Source organism: Dendropsophus ebraccatus, chromosome 8 (assembly GCF_027789765.1).
Source record: "Dendropsophus ebraccatus isolate aDenEbr1 chromosome 8, aDenEbr1.pat, whole genome shotgun sequence".
Lineage (NCBI taxonomy): Eukaryota > Metazoa > Chordata > Amphibia > Anura > Hylidae > Dendropsophus > Dendropsophus ebraccatus.
In genome coordinates this window covers 14,847,393-14,866,612 of record NC_091461.1, presented here as the reverse complement: position 1 = coordinate 14,866,612, position 19,220 = coordinate 14,847,393, and the positions used below count along the sequence as shown (strand labels likewise).

General features: G+C 45.2%; 1 protein-coding gene across 1 annotated transcript in view; it reads left to right on the top strand.

The window, feature by feature from the left end:
• Nucleotides 1-6,965: 6,965 nt before the first annotated feature.
• LOC138799972 (alpha-2-macroglobulin-like protein 1) overlaps nucleotides 6,966-19,220 on the top strand; it is a 55,339-nt gene continuing 43,084 nt past the window's right edge. Inside the window, exons 1-8 of the mRNA XM_069981778.1 lie at nucleotides 6,966-7,063; nucleotides 7,216-7,399; nucleotides 10,265-10,424; nucleotides 10,505-10,557; nucleotides 15,818-15,838; nucleotides 16,384-16,543; nucleotides 17,110-17,194; nucleotides 18,537-18,636. Of these exons, the coding sequence (XP_069837879.1) occupies nucleotides 6,966-7,063; nucleotides 7,216-7,399; nucleotides 10,265-10,424; nucleotides 10,505-10,557; nucleotides 15,818-15,838; nucleotides 16,384-16,543; nucleotides 17,110-17,194; nucleotides 18,537-18,636 (861 nt within the window). The remainder of the gene's footprint in view (nucleotides 7,064-7,215; nucleotides 7,400-10,264; nucleotides 10,425-10,504; nucleotides 10,558-15,817; nucleotides 15,839-16,383; nucleotides 16,544-17,109; nucleotides 17,195-18,536; nucleotides 18,637-19,220) is intronic.

Below are 19,220 nucleotides of genomic sequence, written 5' to 3'. Positions count from 1 at the left end.
TCCTATGAGGGTGACACAAGCCCCAGACCTTGTTACCTGGGTTGAGCAGAGTGGCCAAGATTTCCTGGTTATACCCGCTCTGCGAGATAGAGTACGTAGGCTTCTAGCAGCTCTGCTCTATCCAGATCAGTTGCTCTGCTATAGGATACCGTCCTGCACCTTTAGACTTGTTCTCGGCGTGGGTTGGGTTTTCTCTGACTTCTCCTCTCCCTGGAGTAGTTTAACACTGCATAGTGTATAGAAGCACTGATTTTAAGAAACTTGTGTCTGAGTCTCCCATGTGTGTCTGCTCTGCACAGGAACCTGACAAAGACTGCAGACTAGTTCTGGAGTGGGGACCTGGCAAAGCCAGGGCCCAGCTGGACCACGACCAACTTGTTTTGCGTCCTCTCTGTACTGCGAGCAGACTAAGACTGACAACCCCATGCGACAACCTCCTACAGGGTATGTAATATGTGCTGTGAGTGGGTAAGAAGAGAGTGCAAAAAAAGAGAAAAGAGCTCTTATTGGTGAAAAAATAAACAACAATAACCCCTTGAGAACTACAGCTGTGCAATACTTAGATACAAGACATACATACTAGCGACATCTAGTGGAAAAACTTAAGTACTACTGCCTTGACTGGGTTACTGTGCTTGTGGAGAGTCTGGTGGTGTGTGTAGAGATGATCTGCCTCAGATCCTGGTCTGTCAGTACATGTGGGATGCTGGTGGGCACTGTGATCCTGTGGACCAATGGTGCTTGAGTCTGTTATCCCTCCCAGTCTGCTAGGGAGATTCCTGCTTTAGTTACTAGGCCGGGCCTTAAAGAGAACCAATCACCTAAAATTAATTGTCCCTATAATAAAAGATTCTCTCTCCCTAAATCTATTCCTGAAGATACAGACTGCCTGTGCAGTCTGTATCTTATGCTTTTACCTAATCCTGTAAAGCGGAGCAGTAAGGACGGGGGCGGCCATCTTGATGACGTCACAGTGGTGCGTACCTTCAGGGACATACTAATAGGCCCAGTTAGAATAGACATACACAGCGATCTCGCACTGTATAGCGCGGGATCACTGTGTATTTACAGAGCGGCGGCAAAGGCTCATGGCCGCTCGGCATGCTGGGAGCTTCCTGTCTCGCGCCGGCTCTTTTGAAAAGAGCCGGCGCGAGACAGGAAAAGAGAATGTGTATATGGTAAAATCACGGGCATAAAAGTAAATAATTCCAATTACAAATATTAATAAAATATTCATTTACAGCTAATTAGCAAAAAAAAAATAAAAAATTTCGGCCATGATTGGTTCTCTTTAAGCCACAATTTTCAGGTCCTAGAGGTATCCAGGGGTCCTAATGAGGCTTACCCCCCTGAATTTCAGGAAGATGGGTGCAGAGGCCTACGTTAACTCTGCTCCCTTTTACAGTCAAGTCTTTCCACTTGGGTGTCTGGCTTTAGGATTCCCACTGACTGTATATGTGCTGGCCCTTTCCTGAGGGGGCACCTGACAAACTGTCTCTCAAAGTCTCTCTTTTTCTCTCACCTCTGGCTGTTTTCTTAGGCTGCTTTGTTGGTAATCTCTCTTGTTTCCCTCAGCAGCTTTGCTCTGTGGTGATGGTCTCTCATGAGGTGATGTTGTTCCCTCAACAGTTAGTCACTTGTCTCTGCTAAACACTACAACCGCCCACCTTTTATGGGGGGCCTATTTGCATACTCCGCCCACCTTCTAGCACTTTCTAGGCTTACAACACTAGTTAAAGCAGTTCCCACTAAGGACAGTAGGTGTCGCTGTTGTGGTGTGAGGTGCCAATCCTCAGCCCAGCCGCAGGCATTACGCTCTGGTTTACTGCATAACCCCCTTCTAAAAATAAGCTGTCCTCGGCGACGGGCTGGGGCGAAGATGAAAGCTGGAAACACAAATAAAAGGCACCATACCTGTATAAAATAAGTGTAAAAGTTTGGTTAGGCATATAGGCAAATATAGTGCAAACAACTTTGTAAAGATAGTGGGCTCTTACTCAACAGGGAACGTTTGAAGTCTCTCTATTGGCACTTAGCACAGCGTCCATATTAGAGTGCTTCTTTAGACAAGCAATACACATGGCTGCAATGACAGTGTAATAGTGCAAACAAAACTCTTTGGCACATGACCTGGGTAGCGTCCATTAGAGTCTCACCGAAAAGGGGCAGTCCATGGCGAATGTGTGTCTTTTTAACACACTAAACCCCAACAAAAACATAACCCCCCCCAAACAATAGCACTTAAATGCAATTCTTTCATGGTCCAAGGACCAAGCACTTCACTTGAACGTTGCAGCACACATAAAACTTTATAAAAGTTGGATTAGAATCATGGCAGATGCCAGGCATGTATTACTTAAACGTTGCAGTAAACAGTTAACTTCTTTGTAGTCCATGAGGTAAACTTGGGGCATTCCTGCCAACAATGGTTCAAACAGTACCTCAGTCAAGTTCAGCGCAACAGTTGTTGATAGAGAACCAAGATGGCGGCTCTGCCCTTAGCGCTGGATAAGGATGTCGGCTCTTCTCCTGGTGGAAATGCTGGAAGCTGTGCCGCTGCTACTCCAGATGGTGCTTGGGTGGAGGACTCAGCCGAGACTCCTGCAGCACTGGGACCACTGAGCACTTTCACTCCTGGTGCGAGGTGCATATGTCAGGTGGCATTCGCCTCCACAATGGTGGTGGTGGCGACATCCCGAACTCCCGGGGGGGCTGGTGGACCAGGTAACTGTAGACGTCGCTGCTACAGGCTTTTCAACCACCAGGGTGGCCTCTGTTGGTGCGGTTGGTACCTCTGGGATGACTGTGGGTACAGCTGGAGATGGTATAACCGCTGGAGCTGGGACAGTAGGGACCGGATCAGACGGAGCCGCTCCTGCAGCTGCTGCTCGGACTGGGGCTGAAGGGGGAGAAGGCGCCAGTTCAGCAGTGCTGGCGCTGGGAGCTCTTCCGTCCAAGCTGGAGGGTGGCAGTGGCAACAGACGTAGGCCCTCCGGGGTCTCGCGGAGGACTACTGAGGATCTGCAGGGGTCCTTCGACCAGTCCTCATCCAGGCCACTGTAAAGTGGGGGCAGTACCCTGGTGACACCCGCTGCCCACCACCCTCGGGGTCCCAGCATGGGGGTAAACTCCACCTGCTCTCCTGGGAACAGGGAGTGCAGGCACTCGGGCAGATCCGGGCGTTTCCAAGGCCCGGTTGACAAAGTAACACTTTGGGCCGTTATTGTCCTCAATGAACCCGTACCCCCTGTCCCGGCCGAACTCACGGACCGCCCCTTGCAGCTGTAAGGGACGTGCGTCTTGCTCGCTGTGCTCCAGCAGCCTTCGGCAGACCTCCCGCTCACGGTCCACTCGCTCCTTGTAAAACTGCCGGTACTTCTGGTCAGTTGCGGTGCTTGTCTCGTGTCAGGGCTGTGTCCCCTGGACCATACAGGCTTCCCGGATCTCTTTGAGGATCTACTGGAGACAGTCCTCGTCCCCGAAAAACCATTTGGGCATAACAGACTCCTCTGGGCTCGGCCGACCGTCCATCATTGTATTGCAGCCCCTTCCTCCCAGGGGATGACTGGAATTTGGCGCAGTGGAGCCCCTAGCGCCCCTGCCACGTCTGGATTGGTAGTCTTAAGCGCTGTGTCCAGAGGCATACTAATGCAGACCTGCTCCGAGGAGATAGAGGCAGGCTGCGGCTCGGGCATGCCGTCTGGGTTGGCGGACATGGAAGATGCGGAAACTCCGGTCTCGGGTTGCTGCTGGCTCGCCATGCTGCTTGCTACGGGACCCCCTCCTTTTCCGGGTGGTCCAGTTTCCGCCCACTTCCTGTGTGGGACGGAAGCGCTCTTTTTTCCTATGGGGCTGAAGCTCACCCAAGATGGCGGCAAACTGTGGTCTCCGGAAACGCTGTCTGTGCAGACTTGGCGGGCGACCGTTGCTGTTGTGGTGCTGCTGCGTAGCTGCTCTGAGGTGAGGCAGAAGCTCTTTTGCACTTCAGCGGAGCTGTAGTAAACCCCTTGAGAGGCGGTGCGCTGCAACTGTGACGCAGCAAACAAATCCTTCTTCTTTAGGCTAGTGGCAAAGTCTCTGAGAGCACAGTAAGAGTGGCACAGTGAAGCAAACATGGTGGCTTGTAAAGTCCCTTTCAATAAAGCAAAGTCCATGCTGTACATCTGTAAATCCACACACAGGGATATGGGTTCCATCTTCCCCCTTTTTTAAGGAAAGTTTCTCGCAAAACAGCTCAGTAAAAAAAGTAGCAGAAACACTTTAGCAGTCTTTTCTCACAAGCAGCATACAGTTTAAGTTTCTGTGGGTACAGGGTTCCCCCTCTTTTGCGGTTAGCACACACTTGAAGGCAGTTTTCTCACAGCTGAGGTGTCGGTACTTTGTGACAGGCACACAGCCTATCCTGTTCGTGACGCCAATAAAAACTGAAAAGCCTGTAACCCATTCTCTGCCTGCCAGTTACACTGGTACAGAAAAATACACATAATAGTTTAATATAAGACATATTAACTCCTAGAATACATAATGAAATACTTCTTGACAGGTGCCATCCTCAGCCCAGCTGCAGGGATTACGCTCTGGTATACTACACTACTTCATTTCCACTTTTACTTAGAGTACAGGCTTTTGTGAAGGGTGTATAAACTAGTTACACCCGTGGTGGGATACCACAAAGGGGCACTGAGCATCCCTCTGCCATCATCCTCTCTAGCAACCACTGCCCACAGCTCTGGGAGTCGGGTTGTGACATCACCATGTTATCCAGGAAGTGACATCACCATGTTTTCCAGGAAGTGAAGCCTTGATGTAGTAGTAAGTGCGGGGAAAAAAGCACTTTATGTGCATTTCCAGTAATAAATGTATATTGGTAATTTGTATAAATTTAGGGGGCAATACAATACTTTAATAAAAATTTTCGTCGGACTTCTACTTTACATGATAATTAGAGATGAGCAAACCGGGTTCAGGTTCAAGTTGATCCGAACCCGAATGTTCGGTATTTGATTAGCTGGAGCTGCTGAACTTGGATAAAGCTCTAAGGTTGTCTGGAAAACATGGATACAGCCAATGACTATATCCATGATTTCCATGATTTATCCAAGTTCAGCAGCCACCGTTAATCAAATGCCGAAAGTTCGGGTTCGGATCGACTCGAGCATGCTCCAGGTTCGCTCATTTCTAGTAATAATAATTAATAAGGTTGAGCGAACTTTGCACATGCTCGGGTTTATCCGAATCTAAGCATTCTGCATTTGATTAGCGGTGGCTGCTGAAGTTGGATGCAGCTCTAGGGAGTCCTGGAAAACATGGATACAGCCATAGGCCATAGGCTGCATCTATATTGCAGCCACCGCTAATCAAATGAACCTGAGTGCTCGAAGTTTGCTCAATTCTAATAGTTACACTTAAGGACCCACTCTTCGTCTTCCCATGGCATCTTGGAATCTATGTCTAGTTCTTAAATATCTTACAAAGTCCTTGTATGACTGCGACACTGTATGGCTTTCATTCAAAGTTCCTTTCTTGGTAGCCATCTCTTAATCTCTGTGTGAATAGTGAATAGTAGGCTTCGTCTTCAATCGAACCATTTATCAAATTTTTGTCTGATTGAGAACACTTCCTTCTTTTGTCGCTGAAATTTACTTCCCAAACAAATATCAATAGCCAAAGAGTTGACATACAGACCAGAGATACAACCTTCAGTACAGTCTTCAATGCCGCTACCAGTAATTTCCCCCTTCCACTATTGTCTATGTAAGTCCCATCTGTGCTGCATGAGGACAATGAAGAAAAGGAATATTTGTACTAGCCTAAATTTAGCTTTCTTCAAGTCCAAATGCGGCACACATATATGCCCACCCTTATTATTATAATATTTTTTTTGCTATATCACACAATACTGGTTGAGAGAGTCCTGGTTTTATGGGAGAATCTGTCCATTCCTTGGTTAATTCTTTGGTTGTTGTCTTAGGTGAGCGGTCCTAGGTAAAATAAAGGGTAGCTGTGTTGTATTCTTACCCCAGAAGACACCATTAAAGGGGTATTTCACTCAAACGTAACTTTTCATATGTTACTGCCCATGGTGAGACTAAAAATTCCTTCCATACTTGTTATTATCTATTCAGTCTCCTTCCCCAGTTCTCAGCTGCTGCTTTCTGCTGAAGACACAAAAACCTGTGTGTGAGCCTTTCTCTCTGTCTCCCCCTCCTCCCCCCTCCCTTCTGAGACCGATGATGTAAACAAGTCCCTGGTAGGCTTTATCTGCAACATTGTAGCTTCTTTGTAATCCTGGGAGGGTTATTCTGAGGTCAAGTTACTAATGAACTCACTGTGATTAACCCTCCCAGCATTACAAAGAAGCTACAATGTTGCAGATAAAGCCAGCCAGGGACTTGCTTACATCAGCTGTCTCAGAGGGGGAGAAAAGCTCACACACAGTTTTTTTTGTCTTCAGCAGAAAGCAGCAGCTCAGAACTGGGGGAAGGAGACTGAATAGATAATAACAAGTATGGAAAGAATTGTTTGTCTTCATAGGCAGCAACATATCAAAAGTTATGTTTGAGTGGAATACCCCTTTAATTCGGAATAGAATACAATGCAGACTTATAATAATAAAATTATTATATACAAGTACTAATACCTCTATATACAAGACTATAACCGGGCATTTGTATATGTGGCACAAGTTTCTTTTTAGAAAAAGTCTATTAGCGCAGGTGCCTGGAAACACTTTGATCACTTGCAGGTGGACATGGTCTGCGGATGCAATCAATTACAACATTAATAACTGAAATAACAATAGCACTTCTATAACAATAGAAGGGGCTTGAATTAACTGCTGACCTGGGGTTAATATAATATACGCCTCAGAAAGAGCCACATTGCAGAATGACAGAAATACAACCTGCGAAACAGTACGTTACCTACAGAAGTGGTTGGGAACAGAAGAACGAAGACTGAAGAAGATGTTCCGAAACACACAGCGTCCCGGCCTCATAGGATTCCTTCTGGGTCTCGCTTTACTTCCTCTTGGTCACGGAGTTACAGATTATCAGCCAGACATGTAAGTAGGAGCCTGCAGGAGCGATCAATGGCCTCACCATAGAACGCATAGAGAATAGTGAAGGACTAATACACATAGGTTACTACAGTGCTGCAGATCTGCTGATCATTTATCCATGTAAGTAATAATTCACATTTACCTCTCTGTTCTAGAAATTATATGCTACTAATCCCGGCCCAGCTGTCCTATCCATCCACAGAGAGAGCCTGCCTGCTGCTGGATGGGGACTGTACTGCCTGGGATGTTACTGTGACTGCAACCCTGGAAGTGCAAGGGCAGAATATCACATTGTATAATAGAAGAGCTATAAGTGGTTTTAGCTGCAAATATTTTAAGGTGAGAGACAGTAACAGTGTACATACATTATATTACTGATCCTGTAATATACTCCAGAGCTGCGATCACTATTCTGCTGGTGGGGTCACTGTGTACATACATTACATTACTGATCCTGAGTTACATCCGGTATTATACTCCAGAGCTGCACTCACTATTCTGCTGGAGGGGACACTGTGTACATACATTACATTACTGATCCTGTACTGATCCTGAGTTACTTCATGTATTATACTCCAGAGCTGCACTCACTATTCTGCTAATGGAATCACTGTATATTGCTAGGATTTCTGTGTCCAATGTCACCTTACAATGAATTCCTTCCTTGTAAACGATGTGAACTCTTATTAAAAATCCATCAGGTTTCCATTTCCTTCATCCTTCCCATTGACGTCAGGTCACCTGTCACAGCCACATTTATAGTCATTGGTCAAAAATCCAAATGTATACCAGCGGCCTTCATGGCATTAAATCATTGTGCGGCCCTAGCCGTCCAGTTATTCGGCCATGTTTCCATCCACCATAAAGACGGCAGGTGATGGCAGGTTGTCCTACTCCTTACAGGACAGTCACTCACATTAGATCTTATATAGAAATGTATGCAATGGTTTCATACATCTGGATGGAGATGGCAGAATGTGCTCCCAGGTGAACTGAACGTCCTTGAACAGTCCAGTGGGTGGACGGTAGTGGCCCCGGGGTTGATTGGAGAGGAGCAGACGGGCTTTGTCCCTGGGAGGCTAATTCATGAGAGTACTTGCGAATGTTCAGCTGGAGAAAGGGGTTCCCCGCTCCATCCTGTCGTTGGACGCTACTAAGGCCTTCGACAGGGTGGAGTGGGGTTTCCTATGGAGAGTTCTGAGGAGCTTTGACTTGGGGGAGAACATTATCGCCTGCATCAGAATGCTATACTCATTAATGACGACTATACCAAGTGGTTTTCGTTATCTAAAGGCTTCTCCCCCCCCCCCCCCTCCTGTTTGTTTTTTATTGAGAACCCCTAGCCTCCATGATTAGACCATCTGTGGAGGTGGTAGGATTTGGATTGAGGGGGGGGGGGTTTGAGGAAAAATTGTTACTATATGCGGATGATGTCTTGCTCTTTGTCAGGGGAAGGTAAGATGCCATTCAGACGGTCATGGACATCGCTTCTAGTTTCGGTAAAATTTCAGGACTAGAAGTAAATTGGGGAAAGCCTTCGCTTTTGTCTTTGGAGGAGAAGGAGGTGATTGAGTGCCCGGGCATTCCCACTATTAAACCTGGTGAAGCTATGGAATATCTGGGTATTCAAATCTCCCCCAACGTCCATAAATATTTAGAGCTTAATCTTTTATTAAAAAATATTAAGAATAAACTGGATTTTTGGGTCCATCTCCCGATGTCTATGGCAGACAGAATGGCCATCATTAAGAGGAGTGTTCTCCCGCAGCTTCTATATTATTTATGGATACCAGGATATTGGTATTCTATGATGAATTCTTTTATATGGGGAGGGGGGGGGTAGAAGAACTTGCTTGAAATAAAAAAAAACTGGACTCAGGCAGATAGGGAAGGTGGAGTTGCACTACCGGATTTTTTTCTTTATCTTTTGGCTATGGAGGCACAAGAGTTGAAAAATTGGAGAGCGTCTCCAAACCTAAAATATATATTGGATCACGCCTCCTGGAAATACTCGGATGCACTGATGGGGGGTGGATTTGTGCTTTGGGGGGTATAATGGTGGGTCACAGGTTAATAAATTTATCAGAATTTGGAGGGATATAAAAAAAATATGTAATTCTCACGGTAGTTTTGAATTTTCTGCACTATGGGGGAATTGCTCTCTACCCGAATTCATTAAGATTCTGGCATAATAAAGGTCTTAAATATATCCCACAATTGGTAGTGGGAGATGATGTGTTGTCTTTTGAGGAGTGTAAAGAAAGGTTTGATATTAGGGATTCACAGTTTTTAAGGTATGTGCAAATTAAGGGGGCGTTTATTAACACCGATAATGTAGAAGTTTGGCAATTGGTCTCACACCCCATAGTGGAATATCTTAGATCCCCGACAGTTGGAAAGAATATATTGTCTGTCATATATAGGAGCCTTATGAGGGAGATTAAGAACCCATTCTTGGAAAAGATGTTATTGTATGTATATTGTAATATGTGTACACAATTTTTTATTTAAAAAAAGAAAAAAAAGGGTGCTTTAAGAAAAAAAAAAAAAAAAAGAGTGCAGTGGGTGGTCCTACTCAGTGACTGACAGCCTTCCAGCAGGAAACAGCAGCTTCCTTCACATTTCCTATTCCTTTTATAGCATCTTCCTTGGCTTATTTTTGGATGCAGAAAATGTACTGAATTTCTGCAACATGTGTTCCTAACCTAATGGGGAAGGCTGTCAATCACTCAGTGGGACCACCCTCTAGACTTCAAAATAAGGGAAAGTTACAAAATAAGAAAAAATAAGTAGCACTCACTAGTTATTCATGTAAAACTCAATCTTTATTTAAAGTGTAGTTCACATATAAACTTCACAAGGGCAGAGATGCTGGTAGGATCAGGCACTCACCTAAATGATGAGGCGATCACCTGATCGCTCCAGCATCTCTGCTCATGGGAAGTTATTATGTGGACTGCACTTTAAATAAGGTTTAAGTTTTGCCAGAATAACCAGAGAGAAGCTGTGATGTGTGAATGAATTGATGACTGGATCTACTGAATCTTTTTCTCTGCTCCTCCTGCCCAGTAAGTTGCTGCCTACAGACTGAACAGAAAGTTTTAATATGATGGGTTCCCTTAAAATAAGACCCAATGTACACAGCGACAGCAGTGAAGTCCAGGTATTGCAGTGATATATGTATCTTGTGCTCCTCCTCTCCAGGTTCCTCCCCCTGAGGACTTCTCTTCTGAGATCGGGAAGGTAAAAATTGTCCTTACAGGAGACATCACGTTTGAGGAGAGTAAAAGCGTGCTAATCCAGAGAACAACCCCCGGGGTTGTGGTACAGATGGATAAACCCAGTTACCGGCCGAGTGACACTGGTAATGGGAGGGTCCGGGCTGTGGGGGAGATTATTTTTATCAGACAGTCATAGCTTATATATATATATTTTTTTTTACAGTACAATTCCGTATTGTGTCGTTGGATGAGAACTTTTTGTGCAGCAAGACGAAGGTACAGAGAAAGTGGGGTCCAACTTTTATATTATGTATAATTTGCAGGGGAATGTCATTAAAAGATTAGTCACTGGGGTGTGGCTGTGGCTGAGGGGAGGCTGTCCCAAGCAGATGGGGGCTGGGAAGGGAAGCACCAACAAGCCAATCTGCTGAATGAATGATTGCCCCAAAAGTGATAAAATCTGAGTTCTTAAAGTGATTGTACCACGAGGCCCATGCTGAAGCACTGGAGGCGGCCGACCCACCCTTATTGGGAGGAAACCCTAGCCCCTCTATGATAGGGTTCCATTGATTCTAATGGAGTCACGTCATGGAGGGGCTAGAATTTCTTCCCACTAAGGGTGGGTTGGCCACCTCCAGTGCTTCAGCCTGGGCCTGGTGGTACTGTCACTTTAAGAATTTGGTCTGAACTCCATGCAAACTGGACCAACCTCTGTCACAGGAATAGTCATGCTGTTATTTATCTACTTTACTGTAGTGCCCAAATTTTCCAACAACAAGATAGCAAAGGGACAGAAAAGTTTAAGACAGGGGCTTTATTTCTTATTTCTCTCTGCCTTTTTTTTTTATCTTAGTCTATGTGAACCCTGATGAGAAAATGAGCAGGGCTTGGGGCCCTATAAAACAGAGCGATAATCTGATTATTGCTTTGTATAGTAAAGACAACGATCAGCTGCAGCAATGATCATCGGCTGATCTTTGTCCTTTAATATGTTTAAAAATCATCAGCTGCTGGCTGCACCTCGCTATGTGTAATAGTGATGCAAGGCCAACGGATGATGCTAGGGTAAAGAAAAAAATATATAAATCATACTTGCCTGTCCAGGCTCTCCTGGTGTCCTGCTGCATTGTTACTGTGTTCTCCACATACCACTTCCGATCCCGTCTCAATCACTGGCCGTGGTTCTCTTTCATCTCAGTCAGTGATTGGCTGAGTGGCTTGTCACTTCAAAGACAGGATCAGAAGTCCCCAAGGCAGCTGCGGTGAGCAAGGAACAAGGCTGGATGAGATTGGGGGAGCCAGGATAGGTAAGTACATCTCTGTTATTTTTACACCAAAGCAAGGGCTACATGGACATTGTTAATGATAATCAAGCGATGTATAGGCTTAGTATAGGAGAGCTGATTTAGCAGATTGTTTACAGTTACACGCTTGTTTACAGTGTAATATCAGGCCATGTAATAGGGCCCTTATGCTATAAGGTGTAAGGTAGCCAAAAAGAGAAGTTAATATCTGGTCCAAAAACCTTTGTTTGCAGTTACAGCTCGGACATTTCCTGTAGTTCTTGACCAGGTTTGCAGGATTGTGTCCCCCTCCTCCATACACATCTTTTCCAGATATTTCAGGTTTCAGGGCTGTCACTGGGGGCAATATTGAGTTTTAGCTCCCTCCAAAGATGGGAGACTGGTGGCCGCTCCAGGACCTTGAAATGTTTCTTACGTAGAAAAATTGATTTACCTCTTACCTCACTGTATACCTTTTTATAGATACAAATTGTATGAAATTTGGCTTACATATGATGCCATGCCCATATTGGACCAAGTTCTACCCACTTGACAAGTTCTGTGCAAAGTGTCAAAAAAATCACACAAACTTTGGCAAAAAATTGTTTTCTCAGCCATTTATGTGCCAAAATGTGGTCATGTTTTGGATGTGATTGGCCCAAAACACATCAAAACAGAAATAGAGCGTAGCTTTTGCTGGAGCCCAACAAAGTCTTAAAATGGCCATATTGTAAAGCTCAAAAACATCCCAAAAGGATAAAGTCTGGTTGTCCCCTTTAATGATATGTCATTCAAAGTTATGTCCAATGCTCAGGATAGAGGATAACCAGGGCTGTTTCTAGGTAATTTTAATTACAGGGCGAATCTTGCTAAATGCGCCCCCCCCCCCAGGTGGTGTCGGGGGGGGGGGGGCTTTGTTACTAGGGAGAATCAGTGTGTGTATTATGGCATAGAGCACTGTTATTCAACCCTTTTCAATTTGAAGCAAAAAAAAAAAAAAGGCATTTAGTAGCTCACAGGTGACGTCTTCTTTGTTCTGAGGCGTCACTTTCTTTTTCATCCTCCATCCGGCCCAGACCACCATGATGATTTCTTGCAGCTTCAATTCATCTCTTCTGAACCTGCGAGACAAACATCTTAGGCTCCGCACTTTTTCAACAACTTCCACTTTATTTGTGTCATCTGCAGTAAAGTCAGTAGGTCAGTGTGGGTTGTCCCCTGTATGTACGATCCCCTGCTGTACCCCCATATAGTAATAGTGTCCACAGGCCCCCCTGTGTGCATGTGTATAGAAGTTAGGCCTCTCTGTGCAGGTTGCCCGCAATATCCGCAATGTAGCTAATCTCCACAGCACGTAGCAGGTAGGGATCCCCCCCAATAGTAAGCCCACCAGTATGTAGTATTCCCTCTTTAGGTAATCCCCTGTAAGTTAGCCCCCACCCCCTTAGGCATTTAGCCATAACCCCTGTAAGTAATCTCCCTGATAGTTAAACATCCCCCATATATATAGTAACCCCCAATGTGGGAGACATGGTAGTTAGTTAGCCCCCCAGCAGATAGCATCCCCATGGTAGTTGGTAAGCACTCTCCCTGATAGTTAGCCCCCTGCCTCTTTTAGACATCTTCTCTGTTAGTTAGCCCCACTCACCTGCTATGTAGGCATCCCCACTATGATTTAGCCCCCTCACCCCGATTTAGGCATCTACCCTATGTTAGATCTCCTCTGTTAGATACCCCCCCATGCAGCCATCTCCTCTGTTAGATACCCACCCATGCAGCCATCTCCTCTGTTAGATACCCCCCATGCAGCCATCTCCTCTGTTAGATACCCACCAATGCAGCCATCTCCTGTTAGATACCCCCATGCAGCCATCTCCTCTGTTAGATACCCCCCCATGCAGCCATCTCCTCTATTAGATCCCCCCCATATGCAGCCATCTGCCCTGTTAGATCCCCCCCCCATGCAGCCTTCCCCGTTAGATACCCCCATATGCAGCCATCCCCCTGTTATTTAAATCCCCCCTATGCAGCCATCCCCCTGTTAGATCCCCCCATGCAGCCATCTCCCCTGTTAGATCCCCCCATGCAGCCATCTCCCCTATTATTTAGATCCCCCCATATGCAGCAATCTCCCCTGTTAGATCCCCCCATATGCAGCCATATCCCCTGTTAGATCCCCCCTATATGCAGCCATATCCCCTGTTAGATCCCCCCCATATACAGCCATCTCCCCTGTTAGATCCCCCCCATATGCAGCCATCTCCCCTGTTAGATCCCCCCCATATTCAGCCATCTCCCCTGTTAGATCCCCCCCATATACAGCCATCTCCCCTGTTAGATCCCCCCCATATGCAGCCATCTCCCCTGTTAGATCCCCCCCATATTCAGCCATCTCCCCTGTTAGATCCCCCCCCATATGCAGCCATCTTCCCTGTTAGATCCCCCCCATATGCAGCCATATCCCCTGTTAGATCCCCCCCCCCATGTAGGCATCTCCCCAGGCTCTCTGTATAAAACAACAAACAGTTATACTCACCTCAATGCACCACAGCAGGCCCTGCATCCCGCGTCCTCTCTCCCGGCTCTGAGCACAAGCACAGGAGTGACACCAGCGCCCCCTAGCTTTCGGCGCCCCGTGTGGTCGCCCAGCCAGCCCGCCTATAGAAACGGCCCTGAGGATAACTAACTGATCATGGGGGTCTGACCTCTGGGACTCCCGAACTGACCCTCAAGTCTCAGAACAGAGAACAGAGTGGTGGTCACGCATGGGCCCCATCATTGCATTCATTATCCTTGGGAAACACTGGATATAGCGGAGTAGGCTATCTCCAGCAGCTCCTATAGAGCACTATTAGAGTGGTGGTCATGCATGTGCATGGCTGCTCCATTCCACAGAGGAAGTTGGCAGCCCAATCCCAAGGTTGTAGGGGGTCCCAGAGGTCAGACACCCCTGCTTAGTTATTTAGTATAGTGTTTTATTTTTTACTAATGAATAGGCCACATACATCCATAGTACAATAGTTCTGGAGGCTGGAGTCCCAGAAGTCGTCCCGTAGAAATTCAAAATCAACCAGAAGTACTCTACTATTAAATGAGGGGTTAAAAGATGATTATTGGGGTGCAACACACAAACAGGAGCACAACACCCATCATTGTGAGCGGTGTTGTGCACCTTACAGTATGCAGCATCTTTACAGATCACTGCTTGCAGTCTGGCCCCCAAGGGGTTAAGGGAGGATGTATTGCATCCCCCTTAACCCCTTGGGGGCCAGACTGATGTCAGACTGCACCCATCCCAGCAAGGAAGGGGTTAAGTGACCCCCCTTCCTTACTGGGATGGGTGCAGTGCTGGGGAGGGGGTGGGGAGAGCTCTATACTCACCCCGGTGTTGTCTCTTCGCTGGTCCGCAGCACAATGAAGTGACTGTACTGCGGACCCGCTACTTATATGTGCGCTCAGCCGATCAGCCAATCAGCTGAGCGCACATATATTTCTAAATGTTTCTTCTAATAATGCTATTGTGATAACATAATTAGAAGAAACATTTGATGTTTTAATTAAAGTAAAGTGATGATTAGTACAGAAAGCTCTATTGCCGGCATATGAATTAACGGCTTATGGAGCTTCCTGTACTAGTTAATATTTAATTAATAAAACACATTTTCGTTGAAATAAATTCAGTTTTGTTGTTCAATAATTTAATTCTAACGAATCCATCATTGTGCAATTAAATATACTGTCAAAAAATAAATATATATAGAAATATACATTTATTTATATATATATTTATTTATTTTAACAGTATATTTAATTGCACAATGATGGATTCGTTAGAATTAAATTATTGAACAACGAAAGGGACTTTATTACAAAGAAAATGTGTTTTATTAATTTAATATATTAACTATTAGAGGCATCGGCATTCGGCATCATTGCCGGCTATTTTTGAAGTACTCCGTACTGACCGCCTGTCAATCCACGGCCGTGAATTTGCACAGTTTCAGCCGCAAACAATGGTCTTGTTCATTTTTTACGGGTCTGTTTACGATCGGGCCGTAGGCTCATACATAGTGTGCACTGTGCAGCCGTATATCGTATACTTTCCAGCGTACGCATGAACCGGAAAAATCCGGCCGATGATTTACCGCCCGCAGTACAGCCGCATAGATACATAGAGTGAACCTAGCCTAAAACTGTATATAATATATGTTAAATATTGCACAGTACTTTAGTTTTTTTTTTTTCTCTTACAGTACCTTGTTGTGGAACTAAGGGTGAGTTATGGGGGCGCTGAATACTGATCAGTGGGGTCTCCCAGTATAAATGTGCTGCATTTGTTGCTTTGCTTTCACCATTCTATCCAGTTCATCTCAAACAAGCTCACTGTAGTTAAGTCTGGAGACTGTGTCGGACGTTCCTTTGTTTTGAGCCTACTGATTTCAATTTGTCTTTTTAGGTTGTTCTGACTTACCTATCAGACCCTTCCCCAGAGGATGGTGTGCTGCGGTCTTTGCCAGCGCTGGTTATATAGAATCAGAGAATTTGAAAGTAAACCACAAAGTTTAGACACGACCCCCCAAAAAATAATTTTGCTGTCTTTGCTGTAGAGCAGCAGTCCTCGATGTCTTCCCTGAAAATTAAATTCACTATATTATTTATTATATTTATTATGTTAGTTTTATGTCTTTAAATTACCTTTGTGTGTGAGTAAAAATTACTGGAAAAATAAAAGTGGTCCAAACTGTTTGACCAGCTAGCTGTAAAGATGGTGTGTGCCAATTTAAACTCATTCACCTTCTTTTATTTTTTTGTCCATAAGGATCCTCAGACTAATCGCATCTTTCGATGGGTGAATGTGAAGACCAGTATGTGCGTTGCAGACTTGAGCTTTAACTTGACCTCGGGTCCCATTTTGGGCACCTATACTATAGATGTGGAGAATGGACTGGCATATAAGACCTTTGTAGTGGAAGATCCCGGTGAGCAGATTTTACTAAAACACTAAAAAAAAATGTTCAGGGTCAAACTATCCCAGCAGAGGGTCTTCTGGTGGGTTTACCTTCTGATATAACAGAACCAATACAATCTAGTGGAAGGAACCCCATTATTTAGGCTCAAGCTAGCTCAGACTGGGGAGGTGATGGACCATAGATGCTTGGCGGCAATGTAGTAAGTCATAGTTTCAATGGGTCACGATGGCTCGTAAAAGTTGTCATTGGACATTTTTTATGGCCATTTACAGGGGACGTCATGTACCCACCTTCTCTAGCTGCAACGTCATGCATGGCCTGGATGATCAATTGCCCGCTCAGCCAGTCAGTACCCCAGTCACTGATTGGCTGAGCGGGTAATCAATCAGCCGAGTACGTGATGTTGCAGCTGTAGGAGCTGCAGGAGGCTGGCAACTGTCAGCTAGACCCGGGATCGGCGATACGGGGCATACGTTAGTTTCTTGGGACTTCTCCTTTAATTGCTTAACAGTGTTTTGGAACCAGAGTCAGAAATGACCTTTTCTCATATATAAACTTTCCTTTTCATGTTTCAGTGCCTCCTCGTTTTGAAGTCACCTTCGAAAATCCATCTGGAGTTTTTTATGATGATCCTACAGTCCCGGTGAAAGTTTGTGGAAGGTGATTATTTTCAGTAGACGTGTCCATACATTTAAAGGGTTTATACAGAACTAGAAAAACATGTTGCATGTTGATTTGTTGCACACGTTTGTGGCACATACACCTGACACATACTGTATATGCATCGTGAACATAGGATTCAGCAATTTTAGAGCTCACATCCCTCAGAATTCCTTACTTATTTCTTATGGTAAACAGATCACTGATCTCAGGGAGACCAGCCAAAGAAGACACGTCGGCTATTGGTTAAGGTGCATTGCCTCCTGGGAAATATGCCAAAAGATTCTGGAAAGCCTCATTTAAGAGTCTCGAAACATGGGACTAGCCAGATATCTCTCCAGGGAAGGACCCAGCCAAGGGATGGCTCCTAAAAGGAGACCACCAAAACCACCATAAGTGGACCTTTCTGTCAATGTCCTACTCAGCATGACAAGGGAAAACCAAAGCCAGGTATCCATCCACAGATAGCTAGACCTTGGCTAGGTCCTTCCCTGGAGGGAAATCTGTCTGGTCCTGTGTTTCAAGATTCTTAAATGAGGCTCCACAAACTCTTTTTGCATATTGTATTTCCCAGGGAGCAATGCACTTAGGATTTTACTGCATTGAGCGCTTTAACCAGCAACCGACAGTGTTTTCTTTGGCTGGTCTCCCTGAGATCAGTGATCTGTTTTCTATATGGTTTTACTAGGTATTGTTCCCACCTAGCCAGAATTCCATTCCACACTGATGAGGGGCAACACCCCAAAACAGCTGTCTGTGGATGGATACCTGGCTGTGGTTTTCCCTTGTCATGTCCATAAACTCGTAAACTGAGATGGATATTGACTGAAAGGGCCACTTAATATAATGGTGTTGGTGGTATCCTTTCAAGAGCCATCCCTTGGCTAGGTCCTTCCCAGAGGGATATCTGGCTAGTCCTGTGTTTCGAGACTCTAAAATGAGGCTCCATGGACTCTTTTCACATATTGTATTTCCTTGTTTCTTCTCATTGTAGAGTTTGATTTTGTATAGTAATCTCTCATCATGTAGATAATTAATCTGAATTGGTAAACGGAGAAATGTTGGCTTACAAACTGCTATATTTGTTTGGACTAGAGATGAGCGAACCGAACGTTCGGTATTTGATTAGCTGGGGCTGCTGAACTTGGATAAAGCTCTAAGGTTGTCTGGAAAACATGGATACAGCCAATGACTATATCCATGTTTTCCACATAGCCTTAGGGCTTTATCCAACTTCAGCAGCCACCGCTAATCAAATGCCGAAAGTTGGGGTTCGGATCGACTCGAGCATGCTCGAGGTTCGCTCATTATACATGAGTTTATCTTGAAACTTTTGTTGTAGATTTCCATATGGGAAAGGGGTAAAAGGAAACATATATGTCGAACTTTGTCGAGACCCTTATATGCGTGAGAACGGAATCTGCACCAGAGTTGGTGGAAAGGTGAGTTCACATTACAATTACATGATAATAGTATAACAGTTTAACTTCTTTGAATGATAGGTATGGATGCTCTGGCAAAGGGGGCTGCTGGGGCATACCGGGGGGGGCACCAATAAGCCACATTGCCTTGGTCAGGCTTTAAAATGTAAGGGTTAGGACCAGGGATGGACACAGGCTGCATAGGGCCCCTGTGGCAAAAATGTGCCCTGGCACCCCCATAAGCAAACAACACCACACTCCTCCCCCCACCCCGATGCTTAGGAAACTCTGCATCTATGTGCTCAAAAAACTCCACATTTGCAGTGTTTTGTGCACACATTTTGAGAGTATTGTGCAAAAAATTTTAACACTGGTTATCTACACTGGTATAACACACCATGGCTTAGATATACTAGTATCAAACAGGGTGGCTTTCATACACTAGTTTCACAATACAGATACTGACACACACACATATACATAAACACACACACCACTAACACACACAGAGGCACCAGTAACACATATACAGTACATACACAACACTGACACACACACATTACACTAGTGTAGATGTAACATAGTTAATAAGGTTGAAAGAAGAC